A 21,340-nucleotide genomic window follows, 5' to 3' on the forward strand; every position below is an offset into this window, starting at 1 on the left:
AACTGGTTCATGCTGACTTACCCAGTATTAGGAGGTTATTACTTTTTTGACTGTGAAATGCAGCCATAGCAGAGATACATACTCAAATTTGCTGATATATAAATGCCATCTTACAGTGTTTCCACCATAACTTCCTCCTGGGATCGTTTTGATATAGACTAATTTCATTACAGTTCCCAAATTTATTTCTTCAGTGATTATTCCTTTAAAGTTTTTTGACTTATTAACTATTAAACTATTTATTCATAATTGTGTCACTATTAAAAATCTGTTACTTGAGGACAATAATTTTGAACAGTTAGAACTGGACATGGAACAACAGACTGGATCCAAATAGGAAAAGGAGTTCGTCAAGGCTGTATATTGTCACCCTGTTTATTTAATTTATATGCAGAGTACATCATGAGAAATGCTGGACTGGAAGAAACACAAGCTGGAATCAAGATTGCCGGGAGAAATATCAATAACCTCAGATATGCAGATGACACCACCCTGATGGCAGAAAGTGAAGAGGAACTAAAAAGCCTCTGGATGAAGGTGAAAGTGGAGAGTGAAAAAGTGGGCTTAAAGCTCAACATTCAGAAAACGAAGATCATGGCATCCCGTCCCATCACTTCATGGGAAATAGATGGGGAAACAGTGGAAACAGTGTCCGACTTTATTTTTCTGGGCTCCAAAATCACTGCAGATGGTGACTGCAGCCATGAAATTAAAAGACGCTTACTCCTTGGAAGGAAAGTTATGACGTACCTAGATAGCATATTCAAAAGCAGAGACATTACTTTGCCACCAAGGGTCTGGCTAGTCAAGGCTATGGTTTTTCCAGTGGTCATGTATGGATGTGAGAGTTGGACTGTGAAGAAGGCTGAGCGCCGAAGAATTGATGCTTTTGAACTGTGGTATTGGAGAAGACTCTTGAGAGTCCTTTGGACTGCAAGGAGATCCAACCAGTCCATTCTGAAGGAGATCAGCCCTGGGATTTCTTTGGAAGGAATGATGCTAAAGCTGAAACTCCAGTACTTTGGCCCCCTCATGTGAAGAACTGACTCATTGGAAAAGACTCTGATGCTGGGAGGGATTAGGGGCAGGAGGAGAAGGGGACAACAGAGGATGAGATGGCTGGATGGCATCACTGACTCGATGGACGTGAGTCTGGGTGAACTCCGAGAGTTGGTGATGGACAGGGAGGCCTGGTGTGCTGCGATTCATGGGGTCTCAAAGAGTCAGACACGACTGAGGGACTAATCTGATCTGATCTGATGACAAAATTTATAAGGACATGGAAAAATAGCTACAAAATATTGGAATTGGTTTGAGGTTTCTAGTTCAGTTCAGTTGCTCAGTCGTGTCTGACTCTTTGCTACCCCATGGACTGCAGCATATCAGGCCTCTCTGTCCATCACCAACTCCCAGAGTTTACTCAAACTGATGTCCATTGAGTCGGTGATGCCATCCAACCATCTCACCCTCTGTTGTCCCCTTCTCTTCCCACCTTCAATCTTTCCCAGCATCAGGATCTTTATAAATGAGTCAGTTCTTTGCATCAGATGGCCAAAGTATTGGAGTTTCAGCTTCAGCATCAGTCCTTCCAATGAATATTCAGGACTGATTTCCTTTAAGATAGACAGGTTGGATCTCTTTGCTGTCCAGAGGACTCGTAAGAGTCTTGTCAAGCACCACAGTTCAAAAGCACCATTCTTTGGTGCTCAGCTTTCTTTATAGTCCAACTCTCACATCCATACGTGACTGCTGGAAAAACCATAGCCTTGACTAGACAGACTTTTGTTGACAAAGTAATGTCTCTGCTTTTTAATATGCTGTCTAGGTTGGTTATAACATTTCTTCCAAGGAGCAAGTGTCTTTTAATTTTATGGCAGAAGTCACCATCTGCAGTGATTTTGGAGCCCCCCAAAATAAAGTCTGTCACTGTTTCCCCATCTATTTGCCATGAAGTGATGGGACCAGATGCCATGATCTTAGTTTTCTGAATGTTGAGTTTTAGGCCAACTTTTTCACTCTCCTCTTTCACTTTCATCAAGAGGCTCTTTAGTTCTTCACTTTCTGCCATAAGGGCGGTGTCATTTGCATATCTGAGGTTTTTGACATTTCTCCCTCCAATCTTGATTCCAGCTTGTGCTTCATCCAGCCCAGCATTTCTCATGATGTACTCTGCATATAAGTTAAATAAGCAGGGTGACAATATACAGCCTTGACGTACTCCTTTCCTGATTTGGAACCAGTCTGTTGTTCCATATCTGGTTCTAACCATTGCTTCTTGACCTGAATACAGATTTCTCAGGAGGCAGGTGAGGTGGTCTGAAATTCTCATCTCTTGAAGAATGTTCCACAGTTTGTTATGATCTGCATAGTCAATAAAGCAGAAGTAGATGTTTTTCTGGAACTCTCTCACTTTTTCAGTGATTCAACGGATGTTGGCAATTTGATCTCTGGTTCCTCTGCCTTTTCTAAAACCAGCTTGAACATCTGGAAGTTCACGTATTACTGAAGCCTGGCTTGGAGAATTTGAGCATTACTTTGCTAGTGTGTGAGATGAGTACAATTGTGTGGTAGTTTGAACATTCTTTGGCATTGCCTTTCTTTGGGATTGAAATGAAAACTGATCCTTTCCAGTCCTGTGGCCACTGTTGAGTTTTCCAAATTTGCTAGTATATTGAGTGCAGCACTTTCACAGCATCATCTTTTGGGATTTGAAACAGCTCAGCTGGAATTCCATCACTTCCACTAGCTTTGTTCATAGTGATGCTTCCTAAGGCCCACTTGACTTCGCATTCCAGGATGTCTGGCTCTAGGTTACTGATCACACCATTGTGTTTATCTGGGTCATGAAGATCTTTTTTGTATAGTTCTTCTGTGTATTCTTGCCACCTCTTCTTAATATCTTATGCTTCTGTTAGGTCCATACCATTTCTATCCTTTATTGTGTCCATCTTTGCATGAAATTTTGTGTCTAGGAATGACCTGGAATTAATTCAGTAAAAAGCAGCAATTTGTTCTTTTTTTTTTTTTTTTTTTTACTAGCAATGTTCTGGGTAAGATATGATTTAAAACATTTTTAATGATAAAGAGAGACTTGCAACATTATTGATTTGCAATAATATTCTCACTGACAGAAGACTAAGCATCTGTTAAGATATGTTTTGTAATGTAAACATGTAAATTTTAAAAGTTCTAGTTACTTGATATTTAGCTATGGTTTAACATAGAAACACTTATAGATAAACACATATAGATAGTTTAAGCACTTTTCTATTCATTCTTTCTAATAGTAAAGGTTAGCTTTACTTGAGTCTAATGAATTTCTTCTTTAGTAGGTGATGTTTGATTCAGCAAAGCCAGTTAAATACAATCTACCTAGATACCTGTTGATTATATCATTAGACTGGTAAAAGATATAAATCAGTTTGACTACAAGTTTTGTTTGAATTGGATGTGGAAATTTGTAAATTATTTGGACCTGACATTTTGTCCAACTCTCGGCCACTTACTTATATAAAATTATAAATTCTGGAGTTAAGTATTGTTATAATTGCATTGGTCTCAGTTGTCATTCAGCTTTGTAATTATTTTGATGAACCTAACTGTACAACTTATGGATGCCAAAACTTTATCCCAAGTAAATACATGTTAACATTTTGCCTTTAGCCAATAAGAAGAAAGAGAAAGAGCGCCCAGAGATCTCTCTTCCTTCAGACTTTGAACATACGATTCATGTGGGGTTTGATGCAGTCACTGGGGAACTAATTGTAAGTAAGCTTCTTATTTTGTTTTGTAAGGCATGAAAAAATTTTTTTCCTTTGTGAAAATAGGTTTCAAAGAAGAATTGCCACGTCCCAAAATATCAGACTTGATGTTTTTGGTGATTTCAAGGAAGATGGACTTTGCCTAGTCTATCACAGGTGGAACTAGAGAGTGGCTTTAGAACTGGAAAAATTATTTTGTTCATCATGACAAAAATGTCTAATTGTGGTTAGCCTTCAACTTGATTGAAAATGCTAATTTGCTATGGCACAGGAAGCGTAGTCTAGATAGACTCAACTTGACATTGTTCTTTATCACTTGAAGTGAATCAGAGAACCATTGACTCAACTTGGCCAATGAAGACAGTCTATCTGAATAATTCAGGCTTTACATTGGATCCTGGATTACCTAGATAAATTAACCACACTAACCAAAAGTCTCTGTAAAATTGACCTTTTTTTCCCTTTGATTTCAAGAACATAGCTTACTTTTAGGCCTATATACAGGTATATTTTATAGACATTCAAAACAACAAACCTCATGTTTCAGGAAGAAATATTAATGGGTGTATTGTGTGCTTTAGTGGTTATATACTTACTTTATATTTGTATATATATAATATTTGTATATATACTAAATACCAATAAGAATTTCCCAGAAGGCTATAGCTATAGATCCAGTCTTTCTTTGGATATTGGTAGTGCCCAAATGGCACATAATCTCAGATCTATGATATTTTATGCCTGTTTTTTTTTTTTTTTTTTTTTAGATGTAGCATTTTTCTTTTAGATGGATAAAGGAAAAAGATATGGGTAGAAATATGTCCTCAGGAAGATCAAGTACTTTTTCATACTAGTAAGGACCTCAGTCAAAATGTGCATTTTGAGATAATGAGTAATTTTGAATGCATTCTGGAAAAAAAAACCTTTAGTAGAACCATCTCCATTGATTCTTGGCTTCTTAGAAATTTAGATATTAAATAAGTAAATTTCCTATTTCATAACATGATGGTTAGTGAGTAGACTTTGTTATAAGATTAAATTTTTGAAAAGAAGGAACAAATTAATTTGATTTAGAGAATCAAACCATGTTTCTAAATTAACAGACAAGTTATCTTTTTTCTTAATTCCGAAAGTAAGCTGTGTGAGAATGAAATGGAAATTGATTAAACATCTTAGTCTTGTAAAATGATATAAACTTATTATATGTTCTCAGTAGCAAGTAGAAGAGAATGTTAAGAAGTACTGACATTAATAAAGTTGAGATAATGGTTTAACCAATTTCATCATTGAAATCAGAGACATTATTTAAATGGCTTTGAATTTGAGCCCAGTCTCTGTTGTTTGCCATATTTGAGAATATTCTGTTAGCTACACTTAGAAAATATAACCTCACTGTCACTGCTACCACCATTATCACCACCACCAAAACCAACAAATCTTTATATATTGTTATTTTGAATAATCTGAACAAGTTTAGATTTTAAAAAAATCATAGAGATGATGCTTTTTTTCTGACGTTTGAAACAGTAAAAGCACTTAATCATTAAAAGTTTTCTCTTAAAACACTTCACTTATTTAAGAGCTCTCTTCCCCAGTTTTGACTTTTTGTTTTCTATGTGCTTTTCTTCTGTTTTATTGTCTTATTTCATATTTCTCTTATCTTTTATTCTTCCTTTTTGTTTTTGGATGTGAAAAATTTCCCCTCCACTGTTCTCATGTGATATAGTCTGGTTCCTTTCCAATTTTAAATATTTTTCCACTTTTTCCTACTTGTCTGACATCTTATGATACAATTTTTAAATTTATTATTATTATTATTTTTTACTTTACAATATTGTTTTGGTTTTGCCATACATCAACATGACACAATTTTTCTATCTTTTCTTTCCTTTGTTCTTTATGGGTTTTGAATGGAAATGAAAGAAAGTGAATCACCAGCATTTTGCTGACTGTAGATAAGTCGTTTTCACTTTGCTATCAATTAGAACCCAAAAAAAACAATCAGAGCGGTGTGGGGTAGCAATATGTGATGCACAGTCTTTCCAATCATGAAAAACAGCTCAATGCAACTGAACCAAACCAAACAATAACTTTTCCCCTCTTCTCAAAAATCTAATATTGAAATAAAGTGTTTGATGCAGTTGTTAGAAATCCACTGAATATGGATAAGACACAGGCTAAATTTGGAAATCTGATGTACTTTATTGTCATCATGATAATCTTTTATAACTATCTGACCCCACGTTTTTTTTTTTTAAATACCAAATTCTTTTTTTTTTACTATCTTAACCTGTGATTTATATTTACTGACTTTAACAATACCAAACGATAATAAGCTTTTAAAAGTCATTTTATTGGTAGGATTTAGAATTCAGTCTTAATTGCCCCCATACCACTAATTGATTATGTATATGTGCGTGTGCATGTGGAGGGGGAGGGACATAGTACTAAATTTTCCCACTGCAGTTGTTGAGGTTGAATTTTGAGCAATTGGTTGAACTATCTAGTCCAGTTGTGTCCCAAGGGCCTGTTACTTAGAATATTTGGACACTGATTTGGTGTATTGCTTGGTGCTTATCCTTTGACTAATCGGCCCATAAAACCTTGTACACTTGATCATATGCTTGGACCCTGAGGTTAAAATTAGGTTGGGAGGTGAGATTTGGGGTATGAAACTATTACAAGTCCTTACCCTTTATCTTGCCATTTTTGTCCCAAATACTTCAGAACTCCCCCTTCCAGACCTCTAGACCTGTGACGGTCGCTTCAAGTCAATCAGAGGGAAAAATGGTATGAGTGATATAAATAATCATTTCTTCTGATAAGATAAATGCTTGGCCTGTTGTATCATGCTGCCATTCTCCTGGACTACACTGGATAATCCCCAGCTTGATGTATATCTAGTTGTTATTACCTACATGGTCAGGCCTTGACATGTGCTCCTGCTTCTGATGCTCACACGTCTAGGTCTTCATGAGCTATCTAACTTCTGGGGTTTGTACCTCAATTTGGAGTAATGAGATGGCTTTCCGTTTACATCCCTTTGTGGCATACATTCAGATTTAAGTGTTAGGTCTCATTGATGAACTGGTTTATCTCAACTTAAAAAGGGAAAAAAGACCTTATGTCACCAGCATAGTCACATGGTAAGTATAGTTGTCTGGAGGATCTTTTGCAGTTGACAGCAGTTATTCCTGCTGTCTAGTGATCATATGACTATTATCACAAAAGTTTAGAAGTGCCATGAGAATGTATAGTAACTGCAAATATTCTAATGATTATGGTAATGATCATGCCAGTGATGTCTGCTCTAGTGGTTATGTGCAATGCATACCTGGTTTTGTAACACTTCATAACTCCTTTGGCCATTACAGTATTAACCAAATGCTATTAATTGCACTTAGAATCAGAACTGGGATCATGCATGGGCTCCTGAGTTCAAACTTTTGGCTTAAAGCTTTAGCATCAAATTGCGTGATGAATGCATGTAAAAGTGTCCTTTTCACTGTGCTTGGAGTAACCCCAAATGCCAGAAATCAAAGACCTGTATCCCAAATCAAACCAGTTGGGTCAAAGCATGTTTCTGTAGTGTTGTAAATAATATCTTTATTTAGACAAAGGTGTTACCTTATATCTGATCTTATTATGTGGGAAATGGGACTTTGGAACAGCAACATTAAAATGGAGATTGTTCATAATATGGTTTGAAATGAAATGGTTTCCCTTCCCTGGTTTAAATGACTCAGAAATTCAAACATAGAGTCTGGCTGTGTGGGAAATCCTTAATCTAGTTTTTTCTAAGCCAGCCATGACTTTAGCTCCAAAATACAGAAAAATCACTTTAATGAGGTCAAGGTTAAATTCAGCATCACAATATAACTCTTCTTTGAATTTTAGCCATACAGACACTTCCCATGTGAAACTGAAAATGGTTCACCAGAATTGGGAACTGAAATTTGTAAGTTCATCACATGGCCACTGGCTACCTGTGATCACCCAGTTGTAAAAGACGACTTACAAATTATTGTTGAAGCTTTTCATGATGCCATCCTTCTTTCCTCCAAATTCATGTTTCTGCCTTTTAGTAATTTCTCTAGCCATGTAATGGTAACTCTTACAATTGCTTATTTATGGAGGAAGCATCTGGCCAAAACTGGAATTATTGCATCCAAACTTTGGAACATTGTCGTTTTCTCTGTTTTCTGGAATCTGTTGTCCTGTAGGCTGCCCTGGCCCTGATGTAGTTAATGCCTCCCTATTCTCACAACCGCCCCGCTTTAGAAGGGATTTCCCCTCCCCATTCAGACCCATTGGTTTCATCTCCTCCCACCTTCTAAGTTGTCCCACATTCTGTTTTAACTTTCTTTTCTTTCTTTATTTACGTCCATTACAGCCAGATCTCTATGGCTCACAGATGTGCCCAGGGAAGCTCCCAGAGGTGCGTCACAGGCCCAAAAGAAGCTTGCATCAAAGTGCTTCTTTGAGATGTCATAGCACTGCAGCAGCAGGTTCATGTGTGTGCAGTAGAGTTGTTGCTTGGCTTATCTCACTTTTTTGTTGTCATTCCCAAACTCTGGAGGCCCACGTCACACATTGTTTTGCCGAGACTTCATAGGACAAAGCCACGTAAATTGTGTCTAGATGCACTTCAGGAATAGTGTGTCTGTTTCTCGCTCCAAGTTGCTCTTGGAGGTTGGATAATTATGAAATGGGGGCATCCATAGGCCGAACATGTAGGAAAGGATGCAAAGCTCACCTCCCAGTGTAATCTTTGCAATTCTCCTTGGTTAGAGTGCCAAGTACTCCCTCCTCTCTGCTCTAAATGCTTTGGATGATTGCAAATTTTCACAAGGCTTGGTTGCCACAGTCCCCAGGTTCTATGTGGCCGATGAATGAAGCGGGGAGGAGGGGATAGAGGGAGGAGAGGAGAAAGCTGCAGGGAAGATGCCCAAAGCAGCCTTTACTATTTAGCACTCCTGTGGTTATTGCTCTGCCATGATTCTGTTTTTGTCTCCTCTCAATCCCTCTTTATATTAAAGTTCTAGACCCCCCAAAATTGCATTTCATAATCACAAAATATGAACTGACCAAGGGTGAGGCTTTCCTTTTATTCTAAGAGATATTCTGATTACAACATGCTCAGAAACAGCTTATGTTATTCTAGACATATAAAACCTATTGATCTGAACTATACTATGCTGTGCACAAATTTAGAGAAGTCTTGCTATGTCTGCCCTGAGTCGCCAGAAAAAAATAAGCTAAGCCGTAAACATCATTTCATGGATGAGCAGAGTTAATATGGAGGTGATTTTCATGCGCTTTTTTTTTTTCTATCACAGTCATACTCCCACCCACCCTTTTAAGTTGGATCCTAGTTTTACCTATGTGTTTTAATTAGAGAAGAGAATGATTGCATTATTAAGTTACTAACTTTAAATCTAGAGTGTAACTTCAGTTTCCCAAGTGTAATCCTACAGGTAGCATGGGCTTCTTGGTGAAGAACTTTACTGGAACATGAAAATGCAGCTGCCGAATGTTCTGAGCTGCCATTCTTTCCCTTTGGTTGTCCACAGGGAATTCCTGAGCAATGGGCACGATTACTCCAAACCTCCAACATAACAAAGCTGGAACAGAAGAAGAACCCCCAAGCTGTTCTAGATGTTCTCAAATTCTATGATTCCAAAGAAACAGTCAACAACCAGAAATACATGAGCTTTACATCAGGAGGTAAGAATAAATCTAAGATATCAAAAAGTAAAGGAGAAGGAATTCCCTGGTGGTCCAGAGGTTAGGACTCCATGCTTTTATTGACATGGGCCTGGGTTCGGTCCCTGGTTGGAGAACTAAGATCCTGCAAACTGTGCAACACATCCAAAACAAACAAAAACCTGAAGTCATTTCAGTCTCAGAACTTTAGGATTAGAACAGAATGCCTGGAGGGCATTTGAAGACAGTTCAAGCTCCTTTTCCAAATGACTTCAACATAAGTCAGCCAGAGGATAAGTTGGAAGTTGAAGTTGATGTTAGGAGATTTATGGTACTTGAGTGATTTTAGAGCTCAAACAAGGAAATTTTCCAGTGAAGTAGTAGTTGTCAGTTTGAATCAGCAATCACAATTGTTGTTTTGTCTCTTCACTGGCGTGAAGACACTCAAGTCACTTAAGATCAGGCCTTGCGAAGTGTTCATGAAATAAGAGGAGTCTGGATCAAACCCTGGTCTCTTGAAATTAATTTTTTTATCCTTTTGATCATTGAATTGCACCATGATGACACAGCACAAATTTTATGGTTGCTGGATTATTTTGATCAGACCTCAAAATCAGACTTACAAAAAAGACATATGTCTTGGTATTTATAAGAGATCAAAATGGCTGTGTTCCTCCTACCTTATTTCAGCTTCATTTGCTAGCATGTGACCTGGCCTCTGACACGTTGATGTCCAAATTTGCACTATAAACAACTGGAGAAATATACCAAAGAATAATTTTACATTTTGAAAAGGATAATCTGGATTGCATCTCTAAAACAATTTATTATTTTACATCTAAAGGAAGAAGAGAATACTATCATTACAGCTCCAGCTAAAAAGAGCCCCTCCCTCTTGGCATTGGTTTTAATACATAGGGCAGATTTCAGAATTTATTCTTTATTCCATGTTGCCACTTCTTTTTAACCATTTTTATGTGTCACATTTTCTCAGCTTACAAAGATGAGATCCTGAAAACTAGGTTAGAACTCAACAGTATCTGAGTTACTGCTGTATTCTGAAACTCACCATGTGTTTTCTTGATGCTCTCATGTTGTGACTAATAGCATAGGAAGGGGAGGGAAGGAGCAGAAGGGGAAAAGAAGGCAGGGTGGAAGGAAGGAAGGAAGGGAAAAGAAGGAAGGAGGGGAAGAGGGAAGGAGGAAGCTGAGGAAAAATTCTGAATATAGATGAGTAGAGTCATACCAGTCAGGAGTAGGTAATCTCAGCATTGCTCAGTATAGGTGCAGTTCACTGGAGGCCTTCATTAAAACCTATAAAATGGGGTGGCGAGAATGTGATGATGCAAGGGTGTGAACTATTTTAACAAAAATGTCATTTGTCATGATATCTATTTAATACTGAATTGACAATTTTCCTTCTGGTCAAACACATGCGGTTTTTTAGAGCATAGTCTCTCAATGAGACAGTCTTTATAAAACAAAGGTAATATCTTTATCTTCACTTTTCAGATAAAAGCGCACACGGATACATAGCAGCCCATCCTTCGGTAAGTGAAAAATTGAAAATGGTCTTGTATGATTGGTATTTCTGGTGGTCCAACAGAATATAATTGTGCAGGACTAGTTTTTAAATACACATAGAGTCTTTTAAAAATAGTTTAAGAGGTATAATTTAGAATGATAAAATTCACCCTTTTAAAGTGTACAGTTTGATGCGTTTTAGTAAATGTATATACCTGTGCCACCATCACCATAATCCAATTTTAGAACATTTTCATCACCCCAATAAAGTCTCCCAAGTCTGCCTAGAGTTAACCCCATCTACCCCACCCTAGCCCTAGGGCATCACTAATCTGATTTTGTGGATTTGTCATTTTGGACATTTCACATAAATGAAATAATATAGTATATGACCTTTGGGGATTGACTTTTCTCACTCAGCATATGACCCAATTAAGTAAGTCGTATCACTGTCTCCATTTTACAGATGAGATTCAGAGAGGTGAAATAACTTGTCTAAGGCCATACCACTAACATCTTTTGGTGTCACCTGTTCCAACAAACTGAGATGAAGTGGGGAGGGGATAACTAAAGGTCCCATAGATAGTTTCCAGAGAAGTGACTGGAAAATAAGGAACTTAGCTCAAGGGCCTTGAAAGTGCTATAGTATCTGAAAGAATACTCATACAGAGAAAATCGTCTTAGACAAGGATTCTCTTTGTATGAGTTTCATTTTGATGACCTGATAGAAATAATTTCCTGCCCTGCCTGCTTCCTTAAGAGTGAAATATTCTAATTAGCATTAGTGAAAGTTTCCTAACTGCTTATTCAGAGTCATGGATAATCAAGCTAATTCTTCCTTTTATAAAGGACAAATGCTGGCCTGCTTGATATCACCCTGGGCAGTCAGTGTGACAGCAGTACAGTAAATCATTATTGGTGAAAATTAAAGACTTTCAAATAATATGGCAGTTCCTCAAAAATTTAGAAGAAAATTACCACAGGATCCAGCAGTTCCACTTTGGGATATATACCCAGAAGAACTGAAAGCAGAGTCTTGAGTAGGTATTTATACACCCATATTTGTAGCAGCAATGTTCACAGTAACCAGAATGTGGAAGCAATCCAAGTGTCCATCAACAGATGAATGAATAAACATTGTGGTATATCCTTACAATGGATTATTAGTCAACCTTAAAAAGGAAGGAAATCCTTACATATGCTACAAGATGGATGAACCTCTAGGACATTATGCTAAGTGAAACTATCCAGTCACAGAAAGAAAAATACCATGATTCTGCCTATATATAAGGTACCTAAAGTAGTCAGTATCATAGATACAGAAAGTGGTTGCTGGGTGAGGTAGAAATGGGGTGTGGTTTAATGGGTACAGAGTTTCAGTGATGAAAAGAATTCGGGGGATGGATAGCAGTGATGGATGCACAGCAATGTGAATATACCTAACTCTCCTGCACTGTACACTTAAAAATGGTAACTTTTATGTTATGTCTATTTTACCACAACTAAAGAGAAAACTTAAAAGAATAAAGGCTCTGGACATAAGTGTTTAGTCTTTTCCTCCACTTACAAGCAGAGGCCACTTTGGGAAAGTGGCTTGATTTCTGTGACCCTCTCTTTCCTCAGCCTTAACTGGGAATACTAATACTTGCTTCCTAAAACATGTGTGACTATTGAATATGATAATGCATATAATATACTTAGTACATTTCCTAGCACCTACTACGTCTTCATTAAATGTAAGCTACTACTGCTGCTGCTTTTATATGGCAACAAGGACGAAAACTCATTCTCTCCACACATGAGACTTGCATGAGGCCCTGGTACTGGTGCCTTGCTCAGAATTCTCAGAACAGAGCAGAAGGTAGCCCTCCTGTTCTTACTGCTCATTGCCCTCCTGCTGCTTCTTTGCTATGACAGCTTCCTGGACTCCATTGAAAACAGCACATGAAGGAAGATGATAACAAAGTGGGAAAGACAGAAATGCCAACCTTCCATCATCAACACATACTTTACCTCCCTTGACTTAATTACTGTCATTATTGTGCAATACAAGATAGATATGTTGACAAATAGTTGTTATCTCTTTAGGGAGGTCAGTTATTTTGAACACCAACTTCCTAGGATGGTCCATTGGCCTTATTTTTAGCTTGCTTCTATTGGTTTTACTTGTAGAACTAAAACTAACTCTACATAATGTTCAAAATATTCCATCAGATCAGGAAAGAAACTGATGAACTCACTGTTTGGAGTTAAGAACAACTGGATATTTACTTTTAAAAACATGTATCTATCAAGTGCCTCCTTGTCAAAACTAGGAAATTTAGAGCCCAGTCGAGTAAGGGAAGAGAAGTATGAACATAAAGAAGCGTAGTACCATATGGATCATGTTACACACCATAAAATATGTCCATTTTCTATGAGAATTCAAAGAAAGGAGCTTCCTTTTATCTGGGGAGGGATAAAGGAAGCAGGCCCTTTTCAAGGGCTTAAGCTCAGTGCCTAGTACAAAGTATGCACTTGGTACATATTTTGAACGTTGAATTAGAAAAATGCTTCATAGAAAAGGTGGAATTTGAACTCGATCCTAAAGTTCAGATGCGATTGGATCTGTGAAGATACAGAAGGGTATTCTTGGCAAACGGAAAGCATGATAAAGGGCAGGGTAGTGAAGAGAGCAAGGGGACAAAGGGGTATGAGTTTGAATGAAGACTAAGATGCAAGAAAAGGAATCATAGGAGTTCATCTTTGAAAGTTAGGTTGGAGCCAAATCATAGAAGCCCTTAAATAGTATTCTAAGGAATCTGGTCTAAGTAAGTGTATAGGGGGAAGCCCTTGAAGTTTTGTGGAGCAAGAGAGTTAAGTTATTAAAGCTTATAAAGAGTGATTTGATCACACATGTTCAGAAGGAATTAAGGACAGAAGGTAAGACTGGATGAAGGGAGACCGACTGGAGAGATATTGCAAGCATCCAAGCCCAGAGGTGATGTGGGCCTACGTGAGACAGTGGCAGTGGGAATAGAGATTAGATTTAAATTCCAGAGATATCTAGGTTACTAATTAGATGTTGGAGGAAAGGTTGATAATTGCAGGTTTTGAATGATATGTGGGTGTCCAAAAAGATGAGGACATTATCTTTCAGGAGGTACATATTTCTGTAAGAAGATGCTGAGTTTCCCATCAGGCAACTTGAGTTCAAAGGGCTGGCCAGATTTCCAGATGGAGATAATTGATTAAACTACTTGACTAAGGGTGGGTTTCTATTGATCAGATGAACTAAATTTGGAACTTTAAGGTCACGTTGGATCACTTCTTTCAGACTCAGTAACTTAGGACTGGGGAATTGTACTTTACGTACTTTTTATGATTTTAGGGGGAGATTGTACTTCACACTGCTTGTGCTTTTGTTGCATTAGAAACACTTCCAGTAGACCTAGCTATCCTATAGGATGTGACTTCATGGGATTGACTACGCCTTCTAGACATAGTCTCAATTGTTTATAAGTTTCAGCATCTTCTAGTAGCCTGGATGGGAATCAAAATAGAAACAATGTTGTAGTCACTAAATCTGTTAAACTAATGGCTATATAATTAATATGGAGTTAATGAGGCCTCCCATAGTTGTAGGAATCTGATTTGCTTCTCACCCATCACAGCTTCTTTGGTATTAGTGTTATTAAACACTAAATACCTTTCAGGGACCTACTCTTCAATCTGAGGCTATTTTGACTTTTGTGTATATTTATTGTACTATCAGGGCTTCCCAGGTGGCGCTAGTGGTAAAGAACCTGCCTGCCAATGCAGGAGACACAAGAGATGTGGGCTTGATCCCTGGGTCAGGAAGATTACCTGGAGGAGGGCATGGCAACCCACTCCAGTACTCTTGCCTGGAGAATCCCATGGACAGAGGAGCCTGGAGGGCTACAGTCCATAGAGTCCCAGAGAGTCAGACACGACTGAAGTGACAGCACACACACACACACGTTTATGCCATATCCAGATGCATGCTCTTATCTTTAGGCACAAAATAGCCCTTTTCTTGTTGATAAACTGTCAGCAGTCAACACAGTGATAACCTGCCTGGTACAAATTCAAGGCTTTATTGGCAATTAATTTGATTTTTACAATATATTCATTGATTTAAAAAACATTAAAACTCGAAAATGTTACATGAATAGTTCACTGTTTTTGAGCTCAGTGGAAAATGAAAGGAATTTAAAAAATCTATGGTGCTTAAATCCTGACCTGAATTTATCTCTGAGTGTGGGCAGGTCCTGGCCACCAAACTGCAGACAGTTCTGCTGATGTGTAAAAGATGAAATTCCCTCCTATCCCTACATGCTTAAATATCTTATTTCCCTTTTCTCATTTCTGAAGAAAAACAATGAAGAGTTAATATCTGGTCTTTGTTTTTATCCTAAGAGTACAAAAACAGCATCAGAGCCTCCTTTGGCTCCTCCTGTGTCTGAAGAAGAAGATGAAGAAGAGGAAGAAGAAGAAGATGACAATGAGCCCCCACCAGTCATTGCACCAAGACCAGAGCATACAAAATCAGTAAGTCCCAAGTGACTGTTTCCAAATGATTCAACAGATGTCCTTTGAAACAATCCTAGAGTTCGAAATTAGTTGATGGCCCAGTATCTATTGAGCATCTGTGTTCCCAGAACTAGAATAAGTGAGTGAAAGGCGCTCAGTTGTGTCCAGCTGTTTGAGACCCCATGGACTATACAGTCCATGGAATTCTCCAGGCCAGAATACTGGAGTGGGTAGCCTTTACCTTCTCCAGGGGATCTTCTCAACCCAGGAATCAAATCCAGGTTTCCTGAAATGATAGCTCAGTTGGTAAAGAATCTGCTGTGATGCAGGAGACCCTGGTTCAATTCCAGGGTCCAGAAGATCCCCTGGAGAAGGGATAGGCTACCAATTCTGTTATTCTTGGGCTTCTCTTGTGGCTCAGCTGGTAAAGAACTAGAATATAAGATACAAATTTGGTTGGGGCTACTGTTTGGAGATACAGATTAGCACATGACAGTGAGAGAATAATGCCAAACAATATATAAATACGTGCTAAATTTTAAAACCATTGCAGAAGTTAAGCTAGAGAATGAAATCCATGGGAATCACGAAGGAAGTATTGCATCAGCAGAGGAACCAAGACCACAATTAGCACAGTGTGTTTGGGGACCTCAAAAGACTAGCTCCTGAGAGCTTTCAAGGGCAGTATACTTGAAGCAATGTAAAGTTCTTTTTTTTGATAGAAATCAGTTGTCTTTAAAATCTTATTAAAGGCTGAGGGGCAGGGTGAAGGGAGGGATGAATAGGTGGTGCACAGGAGATTTTTAGGGCAGAGAAAATATTCTGTATGCTACCATAATGATGGATACATGTCATTACATTGTTGTTTAGTCACTCAGTCATGTCCGACTCTTTTGCAATCCCATGGACTGTAGGCTGCCAGGCCCCTCTGTGGGATTTTCCAGGCAAGAATACTAGAGTGGGTTGCCATTTCCTTCTCCAGGGGATCCTTCTGACCCAGGGACTGAACCTGTGTCTCTTGCACTGGCAGGTGAATTCTTTCCACTGAGCCACCAGGGAAGCCCCCGTGTCATTATACACTCATCTAAACCCATAGAATGTACAACACTAAGAGTGAACCATATGGTTGTTGGATTGAAAGTGATGAAAAATAGGGTACTTGAATATCATAATTCTGTTGATCCAGTCTGTGTGTGGCCAAAAATGTAATAGCCCAATGCTACCTTTATTATAGTTTCCTCTTCTAGTTCCTCCTGCTTGACTTTTGTAGGTAAAAACAGTTCCAGTTCGGTAAATACCTCTACAGAAATTGATAGTCCTGGAGGCTGCCATCTCATATACAAGATGATGGGATACAGATAAGGTGTTTCTGGAAAGAATCAAGGGGGAAGGTCAAACATAAATTTTGAGAATTAGAAGAGGGATAGCAAGTATGCTGCTGCTACTGTTAAGTCGCTTCAGTCGTGTCCAATTCTGTGCGACCCCATAGACGGCCTCCTACCAGGCTCCTCTGTCCCTGGGATTCTCCAGGAAAGAACACTGGAGTGGGTTCCATTTCCTTCTCCGATGCATGAAAGTGAAAAGTGAAAGTGAAGTCGCTCAGTCGTGTCCGACTCTTAGCAACCTCATGGACTGCAGCCTACCAGGCTCCTCTGTCCATGGGATTTTCCAGGCAAGAGTACTGGAGTGGTGTGCCATTGCCTTCCCTGGATAGCAAGTATACTCAGACCCTAAAACTTTAGGAAGATGATGTAATTATCTAGGGTTATACAACTATTTAGTTACAGAATTTTCACTAGTATTTGTATCACCCACACTCAGTTAGTGATTTTGGATTCAAGGGACATTGAATTTATTGTTGTTCAGTGGCTAAGTCATGTCTGACTCTTTGCAACTGCATGGACTGCAGCACGCCAGGCTTCCCTGTACTTCACTTTCTCCCAGAGTTTGCTCAAATTCATGTCCATTGAGTCAGTAATTGAATATATTAATGACCTAAAAAATTGATACTTCTAGAGTTGTAATTGTAAAGGATACATTTAATAATTATAAAAGTACATGATGAAAAATCACTGTGTGTATTTTTTAAAAAAGAGTGAACCACATGTAAACTGCAGATGTTCAGTGATTCTGATGTGTCAATATTGGTTCATCAATTGTCTTTAACTTGGAACAAAACTTTTTGTCTTTAAGATCTACACTCGTTCCGTGGTTGAATCAATTGCTTCACCAGCAGCACCAAATAAAGAGGTCACACCACCTTCTGCTGAGAACGCCAATTCCAGTACTTTGTATAGAAACACAGATCGGCAAAGGAAAAAATCCAAAATGACAGATGAGGAGATCCTAGAGAAGCTAAGTGAGTTTTTTTCCGCCATCATCCGTTTCTTCATGAGAGTGTTTCTCATAAACCACTTTGAGTGGGAATTAAACCTTTAAAAATTTGAACCTGCTTGCAGGCTCCCTGACGTCATGAGATAAACAGTTTGAGATGCACTGTGTATTTTAAATCTCCACCCCCCCCCTTACTCCTAATTACACAGAAACCAAATATTTTCACTTGAAAAAAAATCAATTTAGGGAAAAACTTCACTAAATGAATTAAGTAGTAAGTTTTATTTTAAGATTATACCTCCCCCAAAGAGATGAAACAGTCTGATGAAATATATCCTATGATCATACCCTAGGGGCACCCACCTGATCAATCATGATAGGTAATTCAACCTCAGAATCCAACACAGTCAATCAAAATGGGCAGCCACAATAAAATAGCCCTTTCTCTTAATTTAGGAACATTGCTATATGGACAGGAAGTCAGGGCAAACTGATGCTTTCAACCTCCTTCTTGCAGTGTTATTAGTGTATCCATGCTTGTGCATACACAGTTGCTCCATTTTACAAAACACTCCTTTTCCGGTTACCTTTCTAGGTCAGAGAGATTAAAAAAAAAAAACAAATTCTCTGTTGAAAAGAGCCAAAGTTCTGTGAAGCATACTCATTAAACTCATACTCCAAAAGCATCTAACAGATTGCAAGTTTTCTGCACTTTGTGCCCTCCGTCTAACTCATCCTTCAAACCTCAGCTCAAAAGATGCCTCCTCAGGAAAGCTGTCCTTGTCTCTCTCAGTATGAGTTGAGGGATCTTTTTGCTGCCTTTATCATGCGATGGTTTGATAGCATCACCGACTCAATGGACATGAGTTTGCACGAACTCCAGGAGTTGGTGAATGACAGAGAAGCCTGGCATGCTGCAGTCCATGGGGTCTCAAAGAGTCAGACACAATTTAGTGACTGAACTTTGAACTACTGTAGCAAATAATCCCACTGTACTTTGTCTTCTTCACTAGACCAGGAGCTCTTTAAAGATGAGATTGTGTCTTCTTTTCCCACATGTCCAGCTCTAATAAAGTGCCTGGTACATAAAAGGACTTAATGGATGCTCTTTGATTGAATGGGTGAAAAATGAGCAAACAAGTGCCTCTTCACCAGGTTCCTACTTGTCTGTTCTATGCCAGAGTCTTTTGGAGGAAACAATCAAAATATAATTTTCTGATATTAAGAAGCTTACAATTTTATTTGTAAGATAAAGTTTATTAGTGTGACACAATTAAAGAATAGGATGCCATCTTGTTCATGCAACAGTCCATCTAAAAGAACTCAGAAAAGGAAGAGAGCGGTGCAGGCTATAGGTCACAGGAAGACTCTGCAGAGGCGGTCATAGGGCCATTTTGCCCTCCAGGGGACATTTGGCAGTATCTGGAGACATGTTTATTCTCACAGCACAGGAAATGCCACTTGCATCTAGTGGATAGAGGCAAGGATGCTTCTAAACACTGTAATGCAAAGGATAGGCTTCCTTCTTTTCTCTTCTGCATCAAAGAATTATTCAGCCCCAAATGTCAACAGTGCTGATGTTGAAACAATCTGAGACAGAGGTATTTGGGAAGGCTAAGTTTCGGGTTACAGTAGTCAGTAAGTGCTCAGAACTGGAATTGAGGGTTTAGCCAACTGACTTTACTGTACATGATTAAATATGCCTCTTTGGTGCTGATACCAACTATTTCCTGAATAAAAGCAGAAATAATTCCCATTTACTAAGTGCCTTCTCTGCTGGCCACTTTACATGCATTATCGAGTTTAATATTCACTGTAATTCCTTGTGGTAGATTTTCCTAGCCTCATTTTACAGATCAGTGAAAATAAGCCTCAAAAAGCTAAAGTTACCAGATCACCAAACTAATGCATGACGTACCCAGAGTTGAAATGCAAATCTCTTTGCCTTTGAAGCTTGTATTATTTCCCTTATTCAGTTTACTTCTGCATATGCCGGCTGTCTGTTTGTGTAAAAGGGATGAATAAAGGAAAGAATTGCCTGGATAATTTCAGTTAAAGTATTCTTGGAATACTTAATGCCTTAGTTTTCTTTATTTTACACAACCTATTATATCAGATTTTAAAAATGTAACAGCCTTGCTTTAGTAAAACATGATTATTTGATACCTATTACAAATCTCACTAGATTTATTATAATGTAGGCACAGCCCATGCCAAAGTGGACTCCACTATAAGCAGGGGAAGTGGGAAGGGTGGCCTCACCTTCAGTCTCGGGAATCTGATTACTGTGAGGTGAGTAGCCCAGACCACAGAGCTGTCAGGCTATTCTTCCATGCAGATAGCAATTGTGAGGGCCAGCCCTTGGGATCATTCATTAATGGCTGAAATGAACAGATCATCTTTCAGTTTTACACAGATGGATAGCCTGGGTCTGGCATGTTCATTGTGGTCTGGTCTGAATCTGATGGAAAATAAAGAAACCCCTACATTTTACTGAATTTTTTCAAAAGGTGCTGACTGTCAGCAAAATTGTGCAATCCTAGAAATTGTTTTCGGACTTCCCTCCTTTGGGCCCCACAAACGCTTCCTTCTCGTGCTGCCCCCCAGCTGAAATTCCCCACTGAAAATTCTTTCTCTTAATTTACCCACAAATAGAGCCAATATGGGTTTAGAGAGTTCTTTTGTTTTTTTGTTTGGTTGTTTGCAGAAATCAGAATGTTCATTATGCTAAAGAGAAAATCTTTTCATGGTTGGACAACTTAGTTTACTTTATATGTAGGACAATACATTGATTGACTTTTCTGTCACTGAAACCACATCATGAGCCCCATTTTTAAATACTAGTATTTAGTGATTTCTTAAATCCTTGTCCTTAAAAGTGAATGGTTTGTTTCTCATTTAGGAAATTGCTCCGGTTGGAAGTTTTTCTGGTATTGTTATCATTTTTTCCTTTTGATTTTGAGTGGCTGATTTTCGTCACTTTGTGCCTATTGTGTCACAATGTTTTTTAATCCTATCTTTAGTATAATTTATGAATATAAATTATAATGGCTCTGATGAAAGAGGTCACTGTAAAAGCTTGTTTTGTAATTCAGAATTGTAAGCAAGGTTTCCTGTCCACTTGTTTTGCATCAGTAGATGGCAGCACACACTCTCCTGTGACTGATAATGGACCTGGGGTGCCATTTTATTTGAATAGCAGTTAAATTCAGAAGCAGGAGCACATCAAAATGGTCGTCTTTTGGTAATTCTTATGGGACTTTCCTGATGGCTCAGCTGGTAAAGAACCTGCCTGACAATGCAGGAGACCTAAGAGATGTGGGTTCAATCCCTGGGATCCCCTGGAGAAGGAAATGCCAATCCACTCCAGTATTTTTGGCTGGGAAATTCCATGGACAGGGGAGCCTGGTGGGCTGCAGTCCATGGGGTTGCAAAAGAGTCAGACACGATTGAGCATGTGCACACATGTACACACAGTCCTT

General features: G+C 38.6%; 1 protein-coding gene across 1 annotated transcript in view; it reads left to right on the plus strand.

Annotated features, from left to right (window-relative positions):
• The window catches only part of PAK3 (p21 (RAC1) activated kinase 3), a 130,079-nt gene that overhangs the window by 48,072 nt on the left and 60,667 nt on the right, over positions 1-21,340 (plus strand). Inside the window, exons 6-10 of the mRNA XM_070365521.1 lie at positions 3,664-3,764; positions 9,335-9,488; positions 10,980-11,017; positions 15,411-15,542; positions 17,718-17,883. Coding sequence (XP_070221622.1) covers positions 3,664-3,764; positions 9,335-9,488; positions 10,980-11,017; positions 15,411-15,542; positions 17,718-17,883 — 591 coding nt within the window. The remainder of the gene's footprint in view (positions 1-3,663; positions 3,765-9,334; positions 9,489-10,979; positions 11,018-15,410; positions 15,543-17,717; positions 17,884-21,340) is intronic.

The sequence above is a fragment of the Bos mutus genome, chromosome X (assembly GCF_027580195.1).
Source record: "Bos mutus isolate GX-2022 chromosome X, NWIPB_WYAK_1.1, whole genome shotgun sequence".
NCBI lineage: Eukaryota > Metazoa > Chordata > Mammalia > Artiodactyla > Bovidae > Bos > Bos mutus.